The following is a 25,319-nucleotide window of genomic DNA, read 5'->3' on the forward strand; positions in this document are numbered from 1 at the left end:
AAAGAATTATCCTTGTTACAAAAGGTAACGTTGTTGTTACGTCACGTTTTACGTTTTAATTATATAACATTGTAGTTAGTCAAAACGGTAAAATGACGTTATTATAACGCTTAAAATGGCGTCCTGGTCTCCTAGAAATTAGCTTTGATGTCAGAATTTAATGTTGTTTGCACGTCACGTATCACGCTGTAAATTAGTTACATCAATGGTGGTCACAAAGTTTAAAAATAATGTTAGCAAACCGTTCGCTCTGACGTACAAAATAGCCCAAAACAAGTTATTAGCCTCGAAGTAATTAATTAACCTTGTTTGTACGTCACTTTGACGTTATAATCAGGTTACTTTGTGGTGCGCCACAATTTTTTTAAAGAATACCATTGAATTGAAAAAACGTTTAAACGACGTCAAAAGTGGCTGAAAAGACGTTAGTTTTGACGTCAGTAAACAACGTTTTTTGTACGTGATTTATGACGTTTTAAAATAAATTGCATTTGGTTTGTTTCAACGTTACGAAAGAACGTTAATCAAACGTTTGAAGTTACGTTAAAATTTGTCTATAACAAGTTAATTGTGACGTCAGAAATGAACGTGAATTCTACGTCACGTATGACGTTCTAAGCTGGTTGCGCTATAGTTTTACGGAACGTTAAATATACAGCGTTAATTAAACGTGTAAAAGACGTCTAAACCGGTCTAAAAATGTTAGATTTTACGTCAGTAATAAACGTTATTTGCATGTCACCTATGACGTTGTAAATTTGTTTCATTGTGGTTCGTCGCAACGTTAAAAAATAACGTTCAACAAACGTTCGAAGTGACGTCCAAAATGATGTAAAACATGTTAAGATCGACGTCTGTAATCAACGTTGTTTGTACGTTACAAATGACGTTGAAATTTGGTCGCATTGCGGTTTTTCTTAACGTTAATTTTGACGTTAGTGCAACGTTTTACATTACGTTTTGATAACACGGCCTCGACGTATTTTCTTAACGTTCGTTTGGACACATTCCCACAACGTTTACTTAGTTTAAAAAAAATATCCGAACGTCGAAAAAACGTTGTGTGTTAGCTGGGTTCAAATGATTTGATTGGACTTAAGTCGTTTTGGCATAATTACTTGACTAGACGCAAATCGGTTAGACAAATGACTTGACTTGACTTGAAGTCTTTAGTAAAAATGACTTGGGTAGAAATGAAGTGTTTTCATTACGCATTTTTTTACAAAATTGGGTTATTTATCTTATTTTTTACACTTAAAACAATTTGCTTGCTATATATGTTACGTTTTAGTTGTTCTTAGTTTAGGTATTGCTCATGTTTAGACAAGTTTACCAATTTAACGTTTATTTTTCATGACTAAAACTTGAATATTAATTGACTTGCTCTAATTATGACTTGTTCTTTATTCAGAAATCCTTACTCGGACTTAAAATGACTTGTTTACAACCCTGACAAAATTTTGGTAGGTAGGCCTATTCAAGCACGACGATAATAAATTATGCAATTGTGCGACTTAAACGTGTAAATAGAGGAGGCCTGCGTGCAAAGTCAATAATTCGAGAAAATTAACATTTATTTGTTTAATTAGTTTGCAAAATACATATTAACATACCATGACACATTGTTCATATGAAAACCGTTGACATTTTACATATAAAAACGGTTAATTCCAATTTCAATCTATTTTTGCTTGATCCCCCCAAAAATAGTATTTGCTGTTATTCAACCCCATTAGCTTAAAAAGCAAATAAAATTCCATAATCACAAGTTCCATCTAATTCTTATCAAACCTTTCACGCTAATTTAACGTTTGTTTGCAGTACACGTGTTTTAAGTTAATATATAACGGTGGTAGCAGTTTTTTGCATTCTTGACAAAGCAATCGAAGCACACAAAGACCGTGAGGTCTGTTTGAGAACAAACAGCGTGATTACTGCATCGCGCGGTTGTGCACTTAACGAGTCGTTAATTCTCGCAGCAAGCTGGTGTACGGCCTATTTTTATACAAGATCGTTACTAGTTCGAATAAAAGAAAATAACTTTTAGCTCATTTAAGTGAACTGCAAGAGAATGTTATAAAACATTGGATTGCTTTACTATTTTGTTTTTGGTTTTAATAGACAAGCGCAAACCACAGAATTATAGCGAAAATAATAAAGTAGAAAACGAATTATTCATAACGATTTTACAACAGGGTGTCTTGGCTCGGAATTTTACTGCAGCAGTATGATTGAATTTGATATTATCTTGGACCGCATTGGTCACTTAGGACGTTATCAACTGCTTCTGTGTTTGCTTGTGTACTGGCAAGGAATACCAGCTGGACTACATAGCATTGCGTCTGTGTTTTATGCTGCTCCTGTAGATTTCCGGTAAAATAAGGACAAACGTTTGGTGTACAGATTTTTTGCTGTCCGTTAAAATAAATATAACCTTACAGCGTCATTCCGTGTAGTAAGTTAATTCTAGTTCCAATTTAAGTACAGTTGACGTCGTTATTGTTAATAACCTTTCGAATTTCTTCCATTTTTTACTAGGTCAAGTACAAATAGGAAGTGTTATTTAATTTTTTTTAGTGGTTTTTTAGATTTTTTTTTGGCGAACCCTGAGTTGCCGAGACAAACAAATTAAATAAAGACTCAATTTATTGTCTGAGAAACACTGTTTTTTAACCCATTCTAACGAAATATTGTCTTCTTCGTTATAAAGAAAATAATAGCGCAAAGGTCACACAGTGACGTATTACAGATTTTCAGCAACCCAAAAGCTTTTTTCAAATAATAAACAAAATGTAACCAAATTTTTATAAAAAAAACAAATGTTTTACTAAATATTCGTAATAATGCACTGTTGTTAAATTCATTGTTAAATACAATCCTCAGCATGGGGTTCGTCATATTTGTATGACACCACGAAAGATGTAAAAAAGATGCTTATTAACTTTATTGGTTCTTTGGTTCCAAACCCTAATTTTTAAAACTAAAATTGAATCGTGCCAAAACACTTAAAGGATAATACTATTTGTAGAGAACATGTATCAGCAAGTTTTGCATTATCATTAACAAGTAAATTATTGTTTGACCCACTTGTGTTTTGTTTACATAAATTAGTACACGTAATAAAAAAGTTGGCGTTTAAATAAAAATAAAAAAACATAACAAATTGGCGTTTTGCGTAATAAAAATAATGGCGCTTGTGTTTCACAAAGTCAAGAATTTTGTGATTTTTTGCCTGCAGGTGCAGCGTTCCCCCAATCGACAATCAGAGTTTGTACAATCTTACTGAGAATGAAATCAAGAATTATACCGGACCAGATTCTTGCAGCAGGTGGACCTTAGTAATAGTAAATATATGATTTATAGAACTATACATTCCTTGTAATAAAATGCACGTCCTTTGTAAAATAACGGATAATTCGATTTGAATAGAATGAACTTTATCTGCGAACCAAACATACTGTCTAATCATAAAGAAAAATTTGTGCTAGGGCTAGTTGGTAGTCACATTTATGACAATGGGATACTGTTGACATATTTCAAAAAAAGTAATTATTAAACGACATATATATTAATGCTGGCACACGTGTTTTACCATATCACGCAAGCCTATTGTTTTGTTTTTTCAATGCACGAAGACAGGTTTAATTTGCATAGATAAATCAGGCTACAATTTTTTTTATTGATTGCGCGTAGACTGTTATTGTTTTTGCAATATTGTTTGGAATCACATGTGAGCTATGGTGGGTAAAAGCTGGCGTCTCTATCTGTACGGTTTATGATATTGTTTTAATTGTAGGTATGGATACAATCTCTCATCGTGCGAACCACCATCCACCTCATGCGTCAACACCTCCGCAAGCCAAATACCATGTGATCAGGGTTACGAGTACGATCTAAGCGTATTCAAAAGCACCGTAGATACTGAGGTATGCCAGACCTCGATCGAAGCTGAAAACAGTAATTTTTTTCACTCTAAACGCGATAATTTGCTTTTTTGGAGCTAAGTTAAAACGTTTTTATACCAAATTGTTGTTTTGAATATGAGACCACTTCTTGATTGTGGTGTGTGTCATTGGTACACGTTTAGCATAAAAAGGCGTATTTAGTCTTTAAAAAATCTTGAAGTTGATTTTATAATGTAAACAAACTTTACGCGTTATCTAGACTTGTGCAAAGGACTTTCTATTATGGGTTTTATGACATTTTAAGTTGTGGAACATCATTTGTTTCAGTGGGATCTGGTTTGTGACCGTAAGATTTTAGGTACGATAGCAACATCACTCTTCATGGCAGGAATGTGGACTGGAGCGGTGGTGTTCGGCTATCTAGCTGACTTGTAAGTAAACAAGCACATGCGGATCTGCTGAGACACAATCGGAGCTTGTTTAAAAACTTCAGATTTCCGTGCGTATATGTATTGGTTTAGATCAGAAAGTGGTTTTCAACCTGTGGCAAGCTGAGGCTTGTCAGGTGGCACACGGCTCGCTGTTTGCCGAGTTCACGAAAAAATGAAAATAAGTGTATTAATATTGCGAAGTTATATTTTCTCTTCCCATTAAATAAATCGACCTATAGTCAAAAATCTGCGGTTAGTGCTGGGAACGAGATTTTATCATTTCTTTATGATCTAACAAATTTCAGCAAGCATTTTTTTCTTAACAGCAGCGGTAGTAAAAAGTTAATAGATCCGCGGTTTCTAAACTTTTTGTTGTCGCGACCCCTTTTCCAGTTTTCGAAAACCTACGCGCTCCCTCATTTTAAGGTAGGCCTATAACCCGTAAACCAGATTATAATCATTAAAAAGATGACAAAATGTTCCCACTTCACGACAGATTGTTTTAAAATTGGGCAAAAAATCAGATTTGCAACATAATAATGTACACGAATCCTTTCATTAAACTTTTTTAGAGAAATGTTAATAGAAGTTCGCTATGGGTAGTAATCTATACACTTATACCTGCGACTGTAAGTGTATAAAAAGGGATTAAAAGGTGGATTAAAAGCAAGATAAAAAACATTACAGTTTTATTTGAAATCAACGCACAAATGTTTTAACAAAATTCTAGTTTCGCACTCTTGTCTTTCGCCATAACTTAAATTTTGCAGTCGATATAGTCTGGCAATTGCACTGATGTTCAGCGGCCTTGTCCATATTCCACTGCCGATATATGGAGTAATAGATAGATAATAGCCTAATAGCCTGTGATTTTAAAAACCGTGTGTCATAATATTTAATGTTTTCAAACCCTTACAGGATTGGTCGCAGATATACAATTCTCATCGCTTCTATTGGTACTCTCATATCTGGTGTTGCAACTGCTTTCGCTCCGTGGTTCGAGCTGTTTGTTGTCTTGCGGTTTTTCTCAGCAGTATTTTCGCACGCTGGCTTTCTCATCATGTTTGTTTATGGTAAGTCTTTCTGTTGAAATTTTGTCTCACCAAATTTAAGGTTTTTTTAAGCATGGCTTTTGCGACCGCTCAGAAATGTTAAGAGACCACCATGACCCGTTTACGCAGACTATCTCCTGACGCTCTGCTCTAGGCAAATAAGTATAAACTGTATTAGAAGAGATCGTTAGAGAAATTTAAGAGACCTCTTGGATCCCCTAAAGTTTTAAACACCTAAAAAAAACACCACTAGACGTTTTACGAGCCTTTTACTAGGTATTTGTTTGGAAAGTGCATAAAACCAGCAAACCACCAAACGTTTTTTTTATAAAGCGCCGGATGACTGTTATAGGAACTGTCGGTCGCGGACCGAATATTAAATTTTGTGCTCAATTTTGTTAATTTTTTGTAAAACTTCTAAAATTGTCGTTTTTTAGCTTTTCATGATTTCGACAAGATTTCCGACATACTAAAAGTAATTGTTTTTTCGCTTCATTGGGGCATTAAACTGCGGGCCGAGAAGAATTAATCTCGTGGGCCGTGTTTTGGTGACCTCTGCGTTAAACAATATCAAAATGAAAAACTATTGTATACTAAATACAGCATTTTAAACACTGTACGACACTGTATGACACTATTTAACAAATAATCGTGATTGACAAACTTTTTTTTCGTCAAAATATTTAACGGACGTTATCGTTTAGCGTCAAAAATAATTAGGTTGACCTGCCAAATATTGACTTATATTTTCTTTTGTTGGCGATGACAATTAAAGAGTAAATAAATTGCCTTTGAAATGCAATAAATCAAGGTTTGAACGTGTCCCTTTGAAGACCATGCAAAGCTATACAAACACAGGTACAGACACTGCAAAGCAGTTCTTACACAAACGCACCTTTTGTTTGCTGTGTGTCGTGTGCATTATCATTGTGCGTTCGTTTGTTTAACAAGGCAGTGTTCCCTTTCATGGCCTTGCACGTGTTTGCATTTTCGTAAAAGGTCTGTACACAACGATTGCAAACGCTCTTCCGAGAAAAATTCGTTCAAAAGGGATAGACTATATCTTACGATTTACAATCACAGAGCTTAGCAATTGTGTGATTACTCCTGTATAAATAATATTTAACAAAAGGTAAAAGACGATGGTTGTCCAGCATATTTCAGTTTAGGCAAAACAGCTAAATTGAAAGCACCAAAGGGTTCCTGAGAACAAAAAAACACTTGCTTAAAATATTTTATTAAACATAAAAATTGCGATATAGAAAAAAACATCTCATAAGTTTGTCCTCATATACTTTCACTACTTTTGTGAGGAACAAATTTTCGTCGAATATTGACACATTTAAATGAATAGTTTTGGGTAAAATATCCACTGACGTTTGATTTAGTAAAACAAACGATAACAGTGTTTTGGATTTAATATATAAAACATACAAAAATACCTCAATTTAAAATGTGCCTTAGGGCTTTAAGATTTGTTTTAAGACAAGCGGAGCGGGAAAAATGCCCACCAAAATGTATTGAGAAATGTTTAACTCAGAATTGTAAGAAAGTTGTTTACTCTGCTTTCTATAGACAACATCTAATTTGTTTTGTAACTTGTTACAGTGATTGAGATCACAGGGAACAAACGTACACTGACAGGGATTCACACCCACACTGCTTTCTGTGCTGGATACATGCTTAACTCACTCTTCGCCTACTTCTTTCGTGACTGGAGGAGCTTCTACTTGTATCTCTCGCTGACGCCGATACCTTACTTTATTATCCACTTTTTTGTAAGAAATATCAGTTGTTTTTCTGCCTGAATTTTTGTTTTTGCTTTCAGAGTTAAAGGCATCTCACAGAGGAGCTCTTTAACAAATAAAATATATTAGTTTGTGATAGTCTATAACTTTTTATTTACTTTTTTAAATTATTTCAACTGAGGTTTACAAACACGTTCGTATATCGTTTAAATGAGCATACACATCAATGTAACTATCGCTGTATCATATTAGCGAAACTCTTAAAACCCTCCTAATCAAATAAAGAACCTTATAAACAGCGAAATGATATTCAGTAGTTTATATTTATAGGATTAGGCCTGCAAATACTTTAGTTTAGTTGTTTATTTAAAGGCAATTAAGATTGAAAACTGTTTTGTAACTATTTTAAGCCGAATGTTTTTTATAATTTTTACTTAATTTACAAGTTTTATTTTTTCGTTATTTACATTCTGGTTTCCGACAGATTCCTGAATCTCCAAGGTGGCATTTCTCCAACGGTCGCGACGAAGAAGGTAAACGACTCGCCAATATATTCGCAAAAAAAAACAAAAAAGTCATAACAGACGAGGATTGGAAAAGAGCTGAAGTTGGCTTTGTAAGTTTTGAACACAGTACACAAAATGCCGCGGGTAAAAAAGTTTATGAACCACACTGAACCAACATGATATCGTATTTTGCCACGTTAAAAGGTTACTTGATGCAAGCTGTTTTAAAATTAGAAATAGCGGTAAACAAGAATGTTTGCCATTTACATTCAAAGAAATCTATTAAAAATTATGTAAAACCCTTATGCATTTCAATACTCATGTACAGTGCTGTTGTTTCCATTCGTTGGCATTTTGTAAGTTTTTGAACACAATAAAGTAATAAAGTTCCAGGTAACTGCTTATTATGCACAACAGCTACATAATTAAAATAATCGAATTTAAATAATACCGTCTTCAACATTTGTATAAGTTAACGTTCCTCGAAATTATTTTCATTAACTTTTTCTGCAAGAAACGCGATGCATTTTTAAAGTTGTTTATTGCCTTATAGATTGTACAATAATACTTTCTTTTTTAATGTTTGCTAATCGTACCTACAGACAGACCAAGACCTGAAAAATAAGAACTACACCTCAATCGATTTGTTTCGCCCAAAACTTATGCGCCTAATCACGTTCAACTGCATGTACAGTTGGTAAGTAAGACAGTTTTTAGTTTACCAACCTATTGCTTGCTTATAATAATAATAGTTATTAGCAAACAAATTGTTTGAACTTACTTAATCATCTGAAAACAGTATGAAATTCTATTTTTTTCCCTCCGGCAATGGTAACGACGGTTTATTTGCAGTTAAGAGTAACGATACCTAGTAATATCGGATCAGAGCCGACACCCAAAAAATCGGATCAGATCCGACACCCAAAAATCGGATCAGAGCCGACAGCCCTAGGCTGGTATGGGTACCAATTATGTTCTATTCGGTTAAGTCTTGGAGGTCAAAGAAACTTAGAAAAAGTCAACATAAACTTTACTTTTTAACGCCAAAACAAATTTTAGCTTACCAATTTCATAACGACCCATGTTATACTTTTTAAATCAAAAACACTTCTATGCGTTATTTAAATCCCATAAAGTAAAATTTCTGTCAAATTAGAATATCAATTCAGTTATTTTGAGCAATATGCGAATATCGTTATTAAGCATTCGGATTATTAGACTGGATTTAAGCTGCGTTTTGTGCACGAGTTCTCCTAAAAAATAGTGTTTTTGTAGATTATTTATTATATGACGAAATTTTTTGGCGTCATTTCTAAATAAAGGTGACCCCAAAAGATATTCATGGATCCGCCCCTTTCCATTGGCAAGATTTGATTGGAAATTTTTACGCCCTTACATAAAATCAAAGCAAAGCGAGAAATGTATTTCGACACATCTTAGGGGTTTGTTCACATTGTTAAAGGTTTGTGCGAAATAGATAAATCAGTAATGCTGAAATACAGAAACGTGTGAATGTATAGGCTGACATACATTTTCGGTTGTGTTCAGATGCTAATAGTTGATTAGTTGTATGCGTACCTCCATTTGAATTGACCTCGTTTTCTATCTCTGACCTAGTTTCATTTAATCGTGTTAATGAAACAAAAAACCCTATAGATAACACTATGTTTGTAACACACATCCTATAATAAATATATAAGTTTTTACAAGTCGTACAATCAGTCACTTTGTGCTGATATAAACGTGATTTTAAATATTCAATAAAACCAACATGTCACATTATGTTGAAATTATACCAGGCAACTGAGAAATTGACTTTTTGCAACAGGGCTGCAAAGCTGCAGCCGGAATAGGGACATCAATAGGGACGAGAGGCCACGTTACAAACGCTGCTATAATTACATTGTAAGGGTTAACGACGATTGGCAATATAATTGTTATGGCGTTGTTAAAACGCGTAAAGAGAAAAATTATATTGACTAGAGCTTAAGTTTAACTTTGTTAAACTTGGTAGTGTGTTTGAGGATAGTAGGCTATTGCCGCACGGAAACCTAGATAATGACAAACGCGAAGCTTTGTAGCACGGATGGCGAACCTTTTCACCGCTCTGGCACAAAGACGACCTTAAACCTTACAAAATGCACATTAAGTTGGTCATATATATTTAATTAAATGGGAAACTTTGCTGCTGAGTCGTTTTAAATCAGACCTGGGCATTGGGCAACATACAGCCCGCGAGCCGGATCCGGCCCGCCAAGCAAATTAATCTGACCAGCGGCCTATTTTTCTTGAAATACATAGGCCAAGCAAAACCAAGGACAAGTTTCTACATGTTTGGTTGTATCGTAAACACTTTTTCCAGGGACGGATCTAGTCATAACCACGCCAACTTCAATGCTTAGCCCGTTTTAAATACTTAAACGAAAATTGTTTTCGTGCTTGGCGCCAATCACTTGTGTTCCACGCGTTTTTTTGGTAACTTTACAGACAAATAGCGTCCTCTGCACTGTGGCACTCTCTCCAACGAAAGTTTAATAAACTTAACCTAATATTTATATTTTTTTGGCTGGATGCGTCACGTTCTCCTTTAAATCTAAGTTAAAGTTGCATTTTAAAACATATTACATATAGTCGCATTTTTTATTGCGTGTATTTGTGATTCTATTTTGACCCGGCCCGCCACAACATTTTATGTTACTCATGCGGACCGCGGTTAAAAATAATTGCCCGCCCCTCTTTTAAGTGATATTGTAGTGGTAATTTTAGATTTTTGGACGATTTTCAAGTTTAAAATTCCCACGAATATTAAGAACCTGAATAGTTAACAAATGCTGCAACATTTTTTCATGGGATCACACGAGGTCAGCAGAGAGCTTTTCAGCATGGATACACCAGGGTTTTCAGAATTTTTAGTCTATACGAGCTCTAATTTCCTTTGAAGGATCGCCACCCTTTACGTTTTACAGCCGTAATAAGAATATCAAAGCCCATACAGAAGTAGGTATCATTTTGAACGTTAACGTTAACGTTCAAAATGATACCTACTTCTGTATGGGCTTTGATATTCTTATTACGTCTGACTACAACCTCCAACCATTATGCTCCAACGTTTTACAGCGATAAACAAAAAATGTAACACGCTTTTAGTTGTCTGCTTTTCTGCACGAATTTGTTGTAGTGCAGTTAGTGACACTTTTGCACGACCCAAAGATTGGGCAGCCCTAATTACATTGTAATGGGAACCCTACAATTTACTTCATTAGGTTAGTAACGGCAATGGTGTACTATGGCTTGTCACTCAACGCCGGCGCTCTAGCCGGGGATATCTACGTGAACAACCTGCTTAACGGCGTGATGGAAATTTTTGGATATGTTTTCTGCCAACTGACCATGGACAGGTATAACTTGTTAATCTGTTTGGTATAAATAAGCAGTCCTCATATAATTACTATCGCTGCCGTTTTGACTGCATGTAAAAAATGGTTAAAATATGTTGTTTTATAAGCAACGCCAAACAGTGACCTTATCAAACTTTTGACAACAATATTTGATTTTTTGTTTTTATTCTCCGCATCTCTTTATTGACCATACTTATTCTGATTCGCATTTTAATGACAGTGACAGAGGAATAAGTATGCCATATAAATCAATAGACTTCATAGTCTTTTTAAAGAGTAAAACGCTTCATGCCTCTTAATAACTGCAAACGCTTTATTTCATGCTACTTTAAATCATGACTCCGGTGGTAAAAGTGTTCGTTGTTCCGTTGTAGACTCGGAAGAAGAGTATTACTTGCAATGATGATGTTGCTTCAAGGATCATCGTGTATAATAAGTACCGTTTTGGGAGAAGTGGCTAACGGAAATGAAGGTAGGGTAATTTAGTTAATCTATTTTTAGACAAAAAAAAAACACATTTCATAGCAGTTTCTTTAAATATATTTATAAAATGTAGTTATGGATGGTTCCACCAGAAATTAGTTGCATGATGTTTAACCCATGATAATTTTTTTTAGTAATAGTTTTACTATTTGTACGATAAACGCTTTATCGTACTTTTTTGCGTTACTCGATTTATTGCGTTTGCCTAGACCTAGACGTTGCAAATTCATGTCGGTTACTACCAGAGGTTAAACATCATAGAATTCTGCTTGCAGAGTAGTTCCTTTTAAATGTTTGTTTGTGCGATCAACTAGCTTATGGTGATTAGTTTTGTTACGTTTTTAGGCAAAAAGTTTACAAAATTACTAAGGCAACCTTAATATAAAATAGACCAGCTATAGCACAAACATAAAAGCATTTCTTTAATTGTCACTCTTGTAAACAATATTGGACAATTAGGCCTACACTGGTTTAAGTGATATGACCGTATAGTCCTATTTAAAATTATTAAATCATACATTAAAATTGTTAAATCATACATTATTGCTTATTTAAGTTTAAAGGACAAAATCAGTACTCGCTGCATTAAACAGAGATTTACAACTAGGGATGTCCAATAATATCGGATCGGAACCGGTATTTGATGTGAAGTGGTAGATCAGTACCCATATTGAGGATCGACAATAGCGAGAAGCGTTCGATGCATAAAACAATAATTAATCAGCCGCATAAAACAATATTAATCAAAATATACTTAATAAATCCATAAGGGGACGCATGATACGGAGAATTGAAAAACAGGGTCTGATAAAACAAAGGTTAAAAATCACTTCTTTAAACATTCATACCGACATGCAAACCGTTACTCAAAATGTGGACATTATTCAAAATTTTTTGTTTTTGAAATTTTGTTAACGATTTATTGTATTTTAAAAAAACGTCTAAACTTTTATATTTTCGCTCAGCATTGGTCACCGCTGGTGTGGTATTTGCATTTATTGGCAAAGTCGGTGTTGCCGGTTCGTTTGCAATCGTTTACAACTTTACTGCCGAACTCTATCCAACGGTGCTCAGGTTTGTAAAGGACAGTTGAATTTATTGTTTATTTTTGTGTTTATTAATTTATATTATACTAAGGCGGGGTGGACAATTATTTTTAACAAAAGGCCTCTAGAGGAATATAAAATGTTTTAAAGGGCCGGGCCAAAGAGGAAATCTGAAATGCACATAATATTAAGTGTTAGCCGTTCTTTTAAACAAAGCAGTAAATATGACTGTTTTGACAATCTGTTTAGAGTAAAAAAATACGAGAGGGTGCCTTTCAAATATAATTAACTAAATAAAAAAAAATAACATAAAAACAACGTAAAGGCTTTTGTTTTTGCTTGTTGGTTTTACAAGTTTTATGTAAAATGTACTACGGCCCGGATTAAATGTACCACGTAAACATTATATTTTTAAAACGTTTTGTAGCCCATATCAATTAGTTGCAGCCTAAAATGAACAGGTATACCAAAGAAGCATATTATGAAATAATTAATTTTATAAAGACCATTCGGAAGTTTCCTATAACGTTATCCATAAAAAGGAATATAATTCTAAGCAGGTAAGCAAAAAAAATATGTCTTTACCGTGTATTTAATTAAAAAAAACATAAATTTAAACTCAAGTGTGGGGTTTTACTGGACATTTTGATGTTAACAAATATTAAGTTATCAAAAAATAGTTGGAAGGCAAACATTGAAAGTAGAAAAAAACAGCTGTACGTTTGTAGGCTAACTCTAACTGTAAATTGACCAGTGTTGTACACAGTTTACTTAAAAATGACAGGTCTTGTCATGTCATGTGTAAAATAACTAAATTCAATATTTTTGAATAAATACCAAGTCAAATCATTAGAACAAGTTATAATTTCTAATCAATTTCTTCATTAGCTTGTCATGAAAATTAAAGGTTAACTTAACAACAGTAAACTTGCCGATTATCGGCAATAAATAATTCGAAAAATAACTTACCAACGCAACATATAGCAAGCAAATTGTTTTATGTAAAAAAGATAATTAGCCTAACTTATTTTTTTATGAATAAAAATCCATAGCGAAAACACTTTATTTCAACCCCACATATTTTGAGCAAAAAACTTGAGTCGAGTCAAGCAATTTGAAAACAGTGACTGAAGTGCAATTTAGCCAAATCGATGCCTTAAGTTATTTTAAAACGGTATTAACATTATACACTTCAGGGGAAATGCTATCGGCGTAGGATCAATGGCGGCACGAATCGGAAGCATTTCGTCTCCATATATTATCCTGCTGCAAGATTATGTGTCCTGGTTGCCGTTCACCATTTTCGGCGTTATGTCTCTTTTGGCTGGTTTTCTGGCCTTCCTCTTTCCAGAAACCATGGATCAAACAATGCCGCAAACTATCGATGAAGCGGAAAAGTTTTACGAAGACGCTTACAGAAGGTAAAAGCAGGCAGCTAGTTCTAGGATCAAATATTTCTGCTCAAGTCTCAAGTCGATTCGGATAAAAAAAAAATAATAATACAAATCTTAAACAAAAAAGTCCGGCGATTCAAACAAGGCTTTTTATGCGACTTGCAGAAACTAATATTTCAAAGAAAAATGCTGCAATGATTAAACCATACCGATTTTTCGAAAGAAAAACCGCCAAAAATTATGTTTTTACTTTTGGCACCGGTAACCTAACAATTCAAAAATAAAAAGCAATGACAAGCATAAAACGCCCGAAGTAACCATACCTTAAATGTGAACGTGTGTTCTAGCAAAGTGATATTAATAAAATAGTTTAAAGGGCAAAAAACTCTACATACGAGTTACAGATGGAATAACGGGCAGTTTTTTTTCTGTAAACAAAACTCTTTCTGTTTTCTAGAGTCTTCTCTTCACTGTTAGCGTTTTTGGGTTTGTAAATCGTTATGAAGTTTTTTGATAAACCACGGCACTTATTTACACGCATCTATCCAATTGAGTGTTAGCCTAATATGGACAAGTGCATAAAAAAGAGTAACTATCGTATAGTTACGCATCGTATCAATTTAGAAGATGCCTAAAAAGCTGTCGCGTAGAATAAACAGGTTAAAATGCTATATAGCTTCAGAATCAAATGTTTATATACACTGAAGATTATTTTTTAACCTTAGAAATAAGAAATCTTTACCTCTAAAATTAAAATTTTGACCTTAAATGTTTTTGAAAAAGTTAAGAAATACATTGATTTGAACAACACATTGTTGTGTGAAACACTGCTATTATAACAAGTTTATGATGTTTTTATTGTTTAGGAAAAAGGCTGCCAAAAATGCAAAAGGTTCCCATAACAAAGCATTTGACCCCTTTAATGAAGATGATTCTACGAAGCTTTGATGGTTAATCCAGCAAAACTGCAAAAATGTTTAAAGCATATTTAATTTGCATGCTTGTAGCTACTGTAATGTAGTGGGCTATACAAGTCTCAGCATTCTTAGTCCTACTTACTTTTAACTAAATTGTATAGGAACACAATTGTTGAACAAGCACCGCATTCCAACGGTAGGTTAGGTTATAGGCTACTTGTAGCCTATATTACTAATTTTAGAAATTGCTTTAATAGAGTAATAGTGTTTAATTAGAGTAATAGTGTTTTTTTATCGTTAATGTTTTAATTGAAATTTAAAGTCAATTAAAAAATTGTTGAGGTATTTTAGCAAAAGTATGCAAAACAGGCCGCTCGTTATGATAATCATGTGAAAATTTAAAATAATGTACACAGCCAGCTTTCAAAAGTTATACCCACTTGGACGTTGAAATAGTGTATCACTGTAGTGTATGAGTTGGTCGTGTTCTAAAACTTAAAAGGGGCTTGGGAGATTAAAAAATTGGGGAACTTCACTGGTCCTAATGTACAAACAAAAGTCGTTGCTAGGCATAAAAGGTAGAATAGCTGTAACAGTAATTTATACTTCCTTGACTTGTTTATAAAATGCTTTTTTTGAACCAAAATAAATCAACAAACATGATTGCTCAAAATGTCGACTGTTTTAGTTTCTCACTACTGAAATTGCAAAATTCCTGAAACGTTTAAAAGAGTACTGGTAAATAATGGGCAGATATAGGCCTACTGTTTGATATATATTATACAGTGCAAGAAATATTATTGAATCAGAAAATCTATTTATAAAGAAAAGTGATCTGTAACTCGGATTAGTTGCACTGGTTATGCCACTCTTGTTTTAGGCCCCGCCTTTTCGATATTTGACTATAATGGCTCATTTTGAAGAGTATGCCTTGTAGTTTATACCGTGAAAAAATAGCGAGAAAGCTCGAAAATTAGGTGTTAATGGCTGAATATTAATATTTATAAAAATATTGGGTTATCAAAAATGTTAGAACAACTTTAATTTTATTTAAGGAGGCGGTACGGTAAAGTGTTGGCGCAAAGCGACGAAAAAAAGCTTTGTTTGGTTTAAAATTCAACACACTATTCTACTAATGAAAAATGTATATAAAACTACTTTGAGAAAACGCGAAAAAATCTTGATAGTTAATCCAGTTCAGTCATTTTTTGGTATACCGGCATTCGTTTAAAACTTCTTGCAAGTTTTTATTACATTGTCGAAAATAATAACATAAAAATGGTAAAAAATATATGTCCAATATTTTTGAATACGTTTTCCGTTTGTCCGCGACACACTTGGAAGCCATCCACGGCGCAACGGTAACGAAAAAGACAGCATCAACACTAAACAAAACGGACGTAGAAAGACCATGCGCGCCAAGCGTGAAAATTTTTCGCACTTAGGTAGTTTAAAATAGTAAAAGTATTTGAAATGGACTCGTATCTAGTTTGTCAAATGGGCGGCGGGCCAGATGAATTACATTGGCGGGATCCGGCCCGCGGGCCGTAGGTTGCCGACCTCTGATGTAAACAATAAGGATTGTGTAGAAATTTCAACTCTGCATCGTCACAACAACTTTCGGAGATATTGCCCAAAACCGATCCTGCGCGCCAAGTTCGCCCAGGTTCGCTGTGTACACATGATTTGTATCATGCCAGACTTTAATAGCGCGTTGCTAATTCCGAGGGGGGCATACAACAAGACCTACAAATCAACAACACCTAAAGCAGAAAATTCCGTATTACCATTGTGTTAAGACCAACAACATAATAGTCAAATACGCAGTAATATACACCAGGGGACCGCAAATAGTGGGACCCGACCCAAGTTTGGGTCGCAGGACCATTATGCTTGGGTCACGCTTGCCTTAATATTAATAGCGGCGTAGGTATATATTTGGTAAGTTTTTAATTGTTTTCATTAGTACACTGAATTACTATATAAGAGAGCTGCGACTGTGTCAATGCCACGCGAATTATATACAGTAAGCTCGGTAAAATATCAATGAGATCTTTGTTCGCGCCAAAAGTGTTTTGCCAAGTCCTAAATTCATCGGAATAAGGCCAAAATAACGCTTGAAACTGTAGAGAGAGAGTACGGAACGATCGGGGCCATCGGTTTGGCATCGGCCATTTTGCTGTCGAGGTTTGGGCGCCGTAAAGGGGGCCGCTTATTTTGTTGGCGTTAGAAAAGTAGGTTTAAGGGTTGAAATTACGATGATATACTTCGGGATTTGGTTTGGTTTTAGGCAAAATGTTGTAGTGGCCCGAGCCATTGAAGTCTTACTCCGACGGGTTTATGAGTTATTTCGATTTAACCGTTATGGACTCCAGCCATAAGACCGAGATCAGAACAACACCAACGTAAGAATAAAACACAATTCGGAATAAGGTCAAAATAGGACTAATACCTGATGGTATCAGTACAGTCTAAATCGGAATAAGTCCTAAATCCGTCGGAATAAGACCTAAAAGGTCAGAATCAGGCCTAAACAACTCTTTAACTAACTTCAAACCCCAACCCTTAAGTCACTAACTCTCCTAATAATTTCAACACTAACCCATTTTCTAACCCCACCCAATACCCACCAATAACCCCAAACAGGATAAAAGATCCAGTGCCAAAACAACGGCGCTGGTCAGACTAGGGCGTACAAATTTAGTCACCAAAACGGCCGAGCCCCCCGATCGTTACATACCCTCTATCGACAAGTTCGGGCGTTATATTGGCCATTTCGGCCTTCTTCCGATGAATTTAAGCCTTTTTCAGATGAATTTGGGCCTTATTCCGACAAATTTAGGTCTTATTCAGATGATTTTGTTCTTATGCTGTACTGGATATTACTTCGCATTTGGCTGTATTATGTCGCTGGTCTTAATACTATGGTTTTATAAATTTTTCTGCTTTAGGTATTATATAGTCCTATTTTGGTCTTCTTTCGAACTGTGTATTCTTCCGACGTTGATGTTGTTCTATTGGCTTGGCTAGATTTCGTGCTACATCGTAATCGAAGATATAGTAGGTTTTGCGTGAGGAAACTAAACGATACAGTTAAAATAAACAAATACTGATATGTATGATATCTAAGAATGCCGAAAGTACATATAGTTTGATTTACAGCAAACACCAGAAATGAAAAAGGTATAACATTCTTAGAAACAATCTGCTATTTTACAGATTCTGCTACAAGATTTCACTTATATACATTTATAGAAGTGAAAGGATAAAATTCTACATTTTTTTATTCGCACCTTTTGCTGTTGCCAACATGAAAGTATTTACCAATAAAAGTTAATAGGAATTCACTATTTTACAAACAATAGAAAAACAGGATTCAGAAAAGGAGATTAGTAATTTGAATAGTGATTTAAGCGATAAAGAAGCGCTTGTCCTTTGCTGTTGCCAACATGAAAGTATCCGCTGTTGGGAGAAAAACCCAACAGTTTGGGAAACTTGATATTTTTATTTGTAAATTCTGGATAGTTGGAGAATACACTTTGGGATGGAACATGAACAAGTTTTACAGCATTCTGAAGCGAATCGGATGCCATTGCAAGTATCTCGGAAGTGGAGTTGAAGCACAAACCAGTCACTGGAGTACGTAAATTTTTAAAACTTTTAAGAGCTGATGGATGCGCATTGTTGAAACAGCTTTCATCATACAGATTTACGATCCCACTGTGTGAACCACAAGCTATTTTTCCTTTGTTAGAAACGGCTATAGATGTTCCCCTGAAGCAGCCCTGAACAAATATGAATAAATTTATTAAACACTGAATGAAAAACAAATCAAAAAAATGTTTAAGCACATGCTTGCAAAATACTAAATACATAATACTTTATGATTTAAAAATAGGTAATCACTAAAAATATATTAGTAGAAGGAGCAAAACAACCTCCCGTTCTAACAAACTGCCCATACAGTTTGTTTAGTGAATTAGTTGTGTTTATGGGGTCACCTTTTCTTTATGTAATGGCGGAAGCATAGCTCCAGTCTAATAGCCCTGTTTAATATAGATAGGTTCTGATTTTTTCAATATTACAATATAGACACACAATACATTCTTCTTCTTTGAAATAAAAAAAAAGTTTAATGAGGCAAATAAATGTTAAGCCATAACTTCTGTTATATACTTATGCATGCTTTGGCATTATTCCAGACATTGCAGCTACATTTTAAAATAATTCGACTAAATTAGTTTGCCAAAAAGTATGTGATTTTAATCTGGTTTATATGTAATCCACCATGAGCATAAGGTTTTTAAATAACTGAAAAGGTGATCACAACAAAAGTTGAAAACAATTGTCCTCGATCACTACTTGGCTGTTCAAGATGTAAAGGTTTCTAATCTTGACCAACTAAACAATTTTTAAGAGGTCAATAAACTCACATTTAGAAAAATATATTTTGGCATTCAAAAATATATTTCGAAAAAAAATTCAATTGTCATGGATTAAGCAGAAAAGATACCTCATCTTGAAAAACACCAACACATTTGCGTTGATTTAAATCCCATTTGTAAACGGATCCTTCATCTCCATAGGAAAGCATATAGTTGTTAGCAGGAGAAAATGCAATGTCTTCTACGCTGCCATTCATTTTTAATGTACTTATAAGTTCTTTAGTTTTTGAGTCTACGATGTGCATTTTTCCGAAGCTACAAAACATAAATTTTTACTACATAGTATCATTTTAGAAATTAATATATGTGCCAAAAAAACCAAACAACATAGTTTATTCATTTTTAGAGATAAACAAAAATAAATTTAGAATTTTTTAATATTAGTAAATAAATCTAACATTTGAGATTTGTCTTCTTTGTAACAGACGGTAACCCTTAATTTATAGTTTTTTTTTTACCTCGACAAAAATATGAGCATTTTTCCATTTGGTGCAACTTTAAACTTTGTTAATTTTCCATCTTTTATTCCTTTTATATAAGGCACTTGAATAATTTTACCAGAGATCATATCGTAACTATACAGCCACTTCAGATTGGAAGATAACAAAATTTCTGTTCCATTTGTGAGGAAGTGGCCACATCGGATTGGAAATTTTTCCAAAAATAAGCTGTGAATCTTAGCATTCTTTTTTCCATCAACCTGAAATAAGTTCAGTCTGCAATCCTGCGATGCTGTTAGAGCAATTTGAGACTCCTGGTGAAACTCACAAGCCTCAAGTTTTACACTTGAAGAAGCCTCTTTATTTAGATTTAGGCACAGTTTGTGATCAATTCGGCCAGTTGGAAGATGTTTATATTTCTTGCTGATGTATTTGCAAGCCGAGGAAACTTCATCAACTGTGTTTTCTTGGGATTGCAAAGCAGCGATCGCCCAATCAGGTGTAGGTCCAATAACCTTTTCAAATCCTTTCCTAGGTGCATCGTGCGCAAAAACATTTACGCCTGTTGAAGGTATATCATCTTCGTCAACCCAAGCAGGTTTCAAAACAGTGTCCGGTTGTATTTTGTCGAAAGCTTCGCTATTATATTCACCGTCATTTTCCAACAAACCACCAAACACTATAGCTTCCAGATCATTATTTGATTCAGCAAAACTTTCTTCGCCTTCAGATTTTCCTGAAATGAGCTGTTTAGATTTCTTATCTTCAAATCCAGCGTGAGGTCGTTTACGTGTGCGACGTAACATGGTTCATATAATTATTTACGTTTACATACAGTTGCATATATTTCTTTCTTTCACAATTCGACACATGTCGAGAATGTTACGTCCAACGCACCAGACAAATGTGAATTAATATTGGACGCCATATTATATCAAGTTTTTGTGAATACTTAAAAACATCAAATTTAATCGTTTAGCAATACAATAGCTGAATAACCTACAAAACTAATTATGGTACCAAAATACGTTCAAAGGTGGGTTTTATGAACAAATAAGGCAACGCTTTAAGTGCTAATTGTGGTTGAAACTTATTTTTAAAAACAAAAAACAAAACGTAGTTTTTCTAACGTCGTTTTGGAAATTATTGATACAATACTAACGGTAGGCTAATCAGAACATTATTTTGTCATAAAAAATACTTTTTATCGAATTTTTGACAATGATATGGGCCGAGAGCAGGGAGTCGAACCGAACCTGAACCGGAACTTTATAAATCGGTAATTTTTTCCCTAACCGTAACCGAACCTGAACCGATTTTTGTAAGATTTTAAGGAGCCGAACCGGAACTGAACCGAATTTTTAAAAGAACCCCAACCTGAACCTGAACCAAACCTGAACCTGCAAAAAAACGGTGCACTCCATCATGACGTCCCAACTTGTATTTTACTGAGTTAAGTTATGCCATGTTAGAAAAAAAAAATAATTTCTTCTGAAAAAAAAATTTTTTATCAAATAAAACGTTGCTTTTTAAATTTTTCGAATATTTTAACAATGAACTGCTTGCTTTTTAATACGCCCAGAAACTTTTATTTACGAGTTACAATTCAATAAATATTCTCTACACTACAGTAATTGAACCACATGTTTAGATTTAACGCAACTTATATTGTATCTGGAAACGGTTTTAAAATAGCAATGGCCGAACCGGAGCTGAACCGGACTTTTTGAAACTTAAAATCAAACGGTTCGACTCCCTGGCCAAGAGTTTTAAGCTGGGAGTTAAAATTGTAAACAAATTATGACGTCATCATATAATGGATTTTAGCTCCATACTCCTACCTAGCGGTAGCAATATTTTCTAAACAGGATTTGATTAAAAAAAGGAAACCTTAGGCAGTCGCGTTAATAGGTAAAAAAGCGCGCACTGTCAAGGCGCTTCTGTTTTCGTACGCCCGACGCCAGCACAGTATGCTAACACACACAGCCAAAACTCTAACTACTCTCCGAACATTGTCTGTTGAATGTAACTGTGAAAACTTCCAAATATCATTCCATAAGCCTTTACATTTTCTGTTTCCGCTATCAAAAATCTATTTTTATCATTAATGCTTTAGGCAAACCGTATTACAACCAATTCTGGAAATGTATGCCGTCACTTTGCAGCTGTGCGCGCGATCTAATTTTATGTATTTTAAAGATAAACCAGTAGGCCTACTTCGCTATAAAACTTGTAAGTCAGTGGTCGGCAAACCGTGGGCCGCAGAGCCAGTTTTAGTGGGCCTCGAGTTACTTTTGAATAGTTTAGTGTTATCATGTAGTTGTGAGCCGCGTGATAGCCCTAAATTCATTGCACCGTATATTAAAATATGGTGTGGCTAATAATTTTGATATTGTCTCAACGTGGTTCCGGCCTGCGTTTAAATGTGCCGCTGAGAGTGACAGCAAACTATATTTTTTTCTAACGTTAGCTATGTAAACGCAAACTGCTTTGCGCGTAGCATATATTCTTCGTTTTATAGTATGCTTTACATTATGGCATGGCAGTCTTTTCGGCATCAAGGCATCGCATAATTTTTTTAATTTTCCTTGGTGTCAACACTCTAAGGCTTTGTGACTCCCTGCAAAGTGCAATTTCTACTAAAAATATATCTAGTTAATGTCATTTTTTCATTTAACTTTGTAATATTGCTATTGTATCATCATGAGTAACATTTATCCAAGTTTTAAAGCAAGATTAGCGACAAAGTATTCCTTTTATGTGTTTCGTGCGAGCATTTTATGTGATTGCGGCCTGCTGGTGCATGCCGCCATTCAGCTGTGGAGATGATAAATAGTTAGGCTTGCCATTTTTTAGAAACGTAAATCCGGGACGCATATTGAAAACTGCAAATAAACTTAATGTAGACCTAATACAAAATAATTTAAGGCAACTAATTAACTTAACGAGGTTGCGGTTGTTTTATATTTTGTTAGGGGGCATTTTTCACGGCCCGATTTTTAAGGGTGGTTTGTCTAAGTAATTTAAATTGTAGCCGAAAGTTATGTTCTGTTTTGTAAATAAAATGAGTCTGGTTCTACAATTGCGGCCCTCGTGAAGCAGCAACAATATTAGGTCGTACGTACATGTTGGCATTGCCCCGACCAATCATTCTCAAGCATAGGTTAAACAAAATGTAAGATTCCATCAAGCCTCTTAAAACTATTACATATTATGTTGTACTCTGCGTCATTTGCTTTAGCCGCGTGGTATTGCCGTTGATTTAAAAACTATTTCACCAAGTTACTAAAAAGTAATGTTACGGACAGCGTAATATCCTAGCTTAAGTGCCAAATAGTATGTAAACTGGTAAATATTTTAATTTTTTTTAAATAAAACATTTTAATTCCCTAATCGTTAATTGTTATACCGCATGTTGGTCATCCGTTGACTATTTTTTTTTGCTTATTGTGCCTGACATGGGTAAAGTAAATGCTTTCCCACAAATGGAGTCACATTCTTTAGCCTGTGTAGAAGCAGCATTTAATCGGATGTCGTGTTGTCAATTATCGCATTTATCTGCGTGACTGTAAAATATCTAATTGTTCGTCTTCGCAAACTTAAAATTTTCATTTTGTTGAAACAAAATTGCAAATAATGTGTGCTTATTTGAAATGAAACGACTAAATACCAGTGTTGTAAACAAGTCATTTTTAAATGACTTAAGTTCCAGTCAAGTCACTTGAAAAATAACAAGTCAAGTCCCAGTCCAAGTCATCGGTAGCCCAAATCAAGTCCCTGTCAAGTTGTTATGAGAGCAAGTCAATTATAAGTCATGTCATTGACGTAAAAGTAGAACGTTAAACTATTACAATTAGTAAACTCTTTCGATTATAAGCCACAATTTAATTAAAAAATAACACAAACACAATATACGGCAATAAAAGTGTTTAATGTATGAAACTTGAAAAAAAATGTAATAAAAAACACTTAATTTAATCCCAAGTTATTTGATAAAATGACTTCAGTCTAAGTCAAGTCATTTATTCAAAAGACTTAAGTCAAGTCGAGTCATGTTGGTCAAAAGACTTAAGTCAAGTCAAGTCATTTAAAAACAGTGACTTAAGTGCACTTAAGTTAAGTCAATGACTTAAGTCATTACAACACTGCTAAATATCCAACGACTAAGCACGTGAAACATCTTTAAAGTAGCGAAAACCAGTGATATATCACTAGGGAATCATATATCACTAGGGAATCACTCACTAACGTAAAACCTTAAGTTGTATATAGCAGCCATATTGTTCGCATTGCGCGATATTCAGCAAATACGTAATACTGGTGGTAATATACTGTGTCCAACGTAAGTAAAATCTCGTTTAAAACTGAAAATTGGTTACGATTAAAACCGCCTCATTAAATGCGATGTTTTGCGAACTCTGCCTGAATTTTGCGCATTAACATACTTCAAGAAGTTTGTAAACCATAAAAGTAATTAATTTTAATTAGGGCAATATACCTGATTTGAATTTTATTTCCACGCAGGTAATTGCTATTAAAGTTTTTTATACAATGCAACAAAGTATGTAACCAAAAAGCAATTTTGAAACCACTAACAAACGTAAAACCTTTAAGCAGATAATCTCTGTACCATAATGCGTCCAACGTAAGTAAAATCTAGGCAAACAGTATGTTATGACTTTAATTTGATTTGTAATGCTGAAAACCTGCGACATCGATCCAGAATTACTAACAAACGTTAAACTTTAGATCGCAACAGCAAGTGTTTAGACTTGCGTAATATTCAAGCAAATAATACCGGCACCAAACTGCGTCTTACGTGAAAAAAATCATTAAAAATAAAAATTGCTTCACGGTGACCGGTTTGCGACGGCGCTCGCCTACCTTCCTCAAAAAGATATCTCCCAGCACCCGCCGGAACGCGTCACGTATCCCTTTAATTAAAGTTTTACCAATTTAAAAGCGATAAACCAATTTTTTTTATACGCGCAATTGAACTGGATTTAAGCTTCATATCTGCGCACGAGTTCGTTCGAGAATAACAGGTGTTTCTAAAAACAATTGTTTTAGAACGTAACTTTGTGACGTCATTCTAATGCCTCCAACTCAAAACAAATATCCTGAATCCGCCCCGTTTTCAAAGAGTACCGCGACAAAAAAGTTTGCCGACTACTGTTTTAAGTGAATGTCACACGGGAGCAAAAATCGTGTAATGCGCGTATTTATTTATGAATATGAATATCGGTTATCGTCGATTAAAACCCTTATTCCCATAGTAGTATGGCATAGGTGTAGCATCGATGAAAAGGCGTGATCATATTAGGTCTACTTGAAAGGCCTACTGTAGAGTCAGAGCTGGACTCGGGACTCAACAAAATCTTACATTTGGCCGAAGTCGGACTCGGGACTCGGGAGTCGGACTCGGGTTTATTTTTTTGGCCGGAGTCGGACTCGGGTTTTTTTTAACCGACTCCGCAGCCCTGGTCTAAAATCGGTTAACCTAACGCTATTCCCACTATCATAGTAGCACCCCACAGAATATGTGAAAGCGGCA

At 34.7% G+C, this 25,319-nt stretch overlaps 2 protein-coding genes across 2 annotated transcripts; one reads left to right on the plus strand and one right to left on the minus strand.

The window, feature by feature from the left end:
• The first annotated feature begins 2,227 nt into the window (after positions 1 to 2,227).
• On the plus strand, positions 2,228 to 14,911 carry LOC146160222 (organic cation transporter protein-like). The gene is made up of 13 exons (XM_083384903.1): positions 2,228 to 2,373; positions 3,239 to 3,328; positions 3,797 to 3,926; positions 4,233 to 4,336; positions 5,255 to 5,409; positions 6,997 to 7,166; positions 7,621 to 7,752; positions 8,245 to 8,339; positions 10,906 to 11,040; positions 11,415 to 11,512; positions 12,489 to 12,597; positions 13,766 to 13,990; positions 14,830 to 14,911. The coding sequence occupies exons 1-13, from the start codon at positions 2,228 to 2,230 to the stop codon at positions 14,909 to 14,911; spliced, it is 1,671 nt and encodes a 556-aa protein (XP_083241029.1).
• Positions 14,912 to 18,152: 3,241 nt separating this feature from the next.
• Positions 18,153 to 20,613, minus strand: LOC146160223 (U3 small nucleolar RNA-associated protein 18 homolog). Its single transcript, XM_083384748.1, has 3 exons — positions 19,784 to 20,613; positions 19,394 to 19,580; positions 18,153 to 18,665 (listed from the first exon to the last, which is right to left on the minus strand). Exons 1-3 carry the CDS (start codon positions 20,569 to 20,571, stop codon positions 18,270 to 18,272), a joined length of 1,371 nt encoding a protein of 456 aa, XP_083240874.1. The 5' UTR covers positions 20,572 to 20,613; the 3' UTR covers positions 18,153 to 18,269.
• Positions 20,614 to 25,319: the final 4,706 nt, after the last annotated feature.

The sequence above is a fragment of the Ascidiella aspersa genome, chromosome 3 (assembly GCF_963924565.1).
Source record: "Ascidiella aspersa chromosome 3, kaAscAspe10.2, whole genome shotgun sequence".
Classification (NCBI taxonomy): domain Eukaryota; kingdom Metazoa; phylum Chordata; class Ascidiacea; order Phlebobranchia; family Ascidiidae; genus Ascidiella; species Ascidiella aspersa.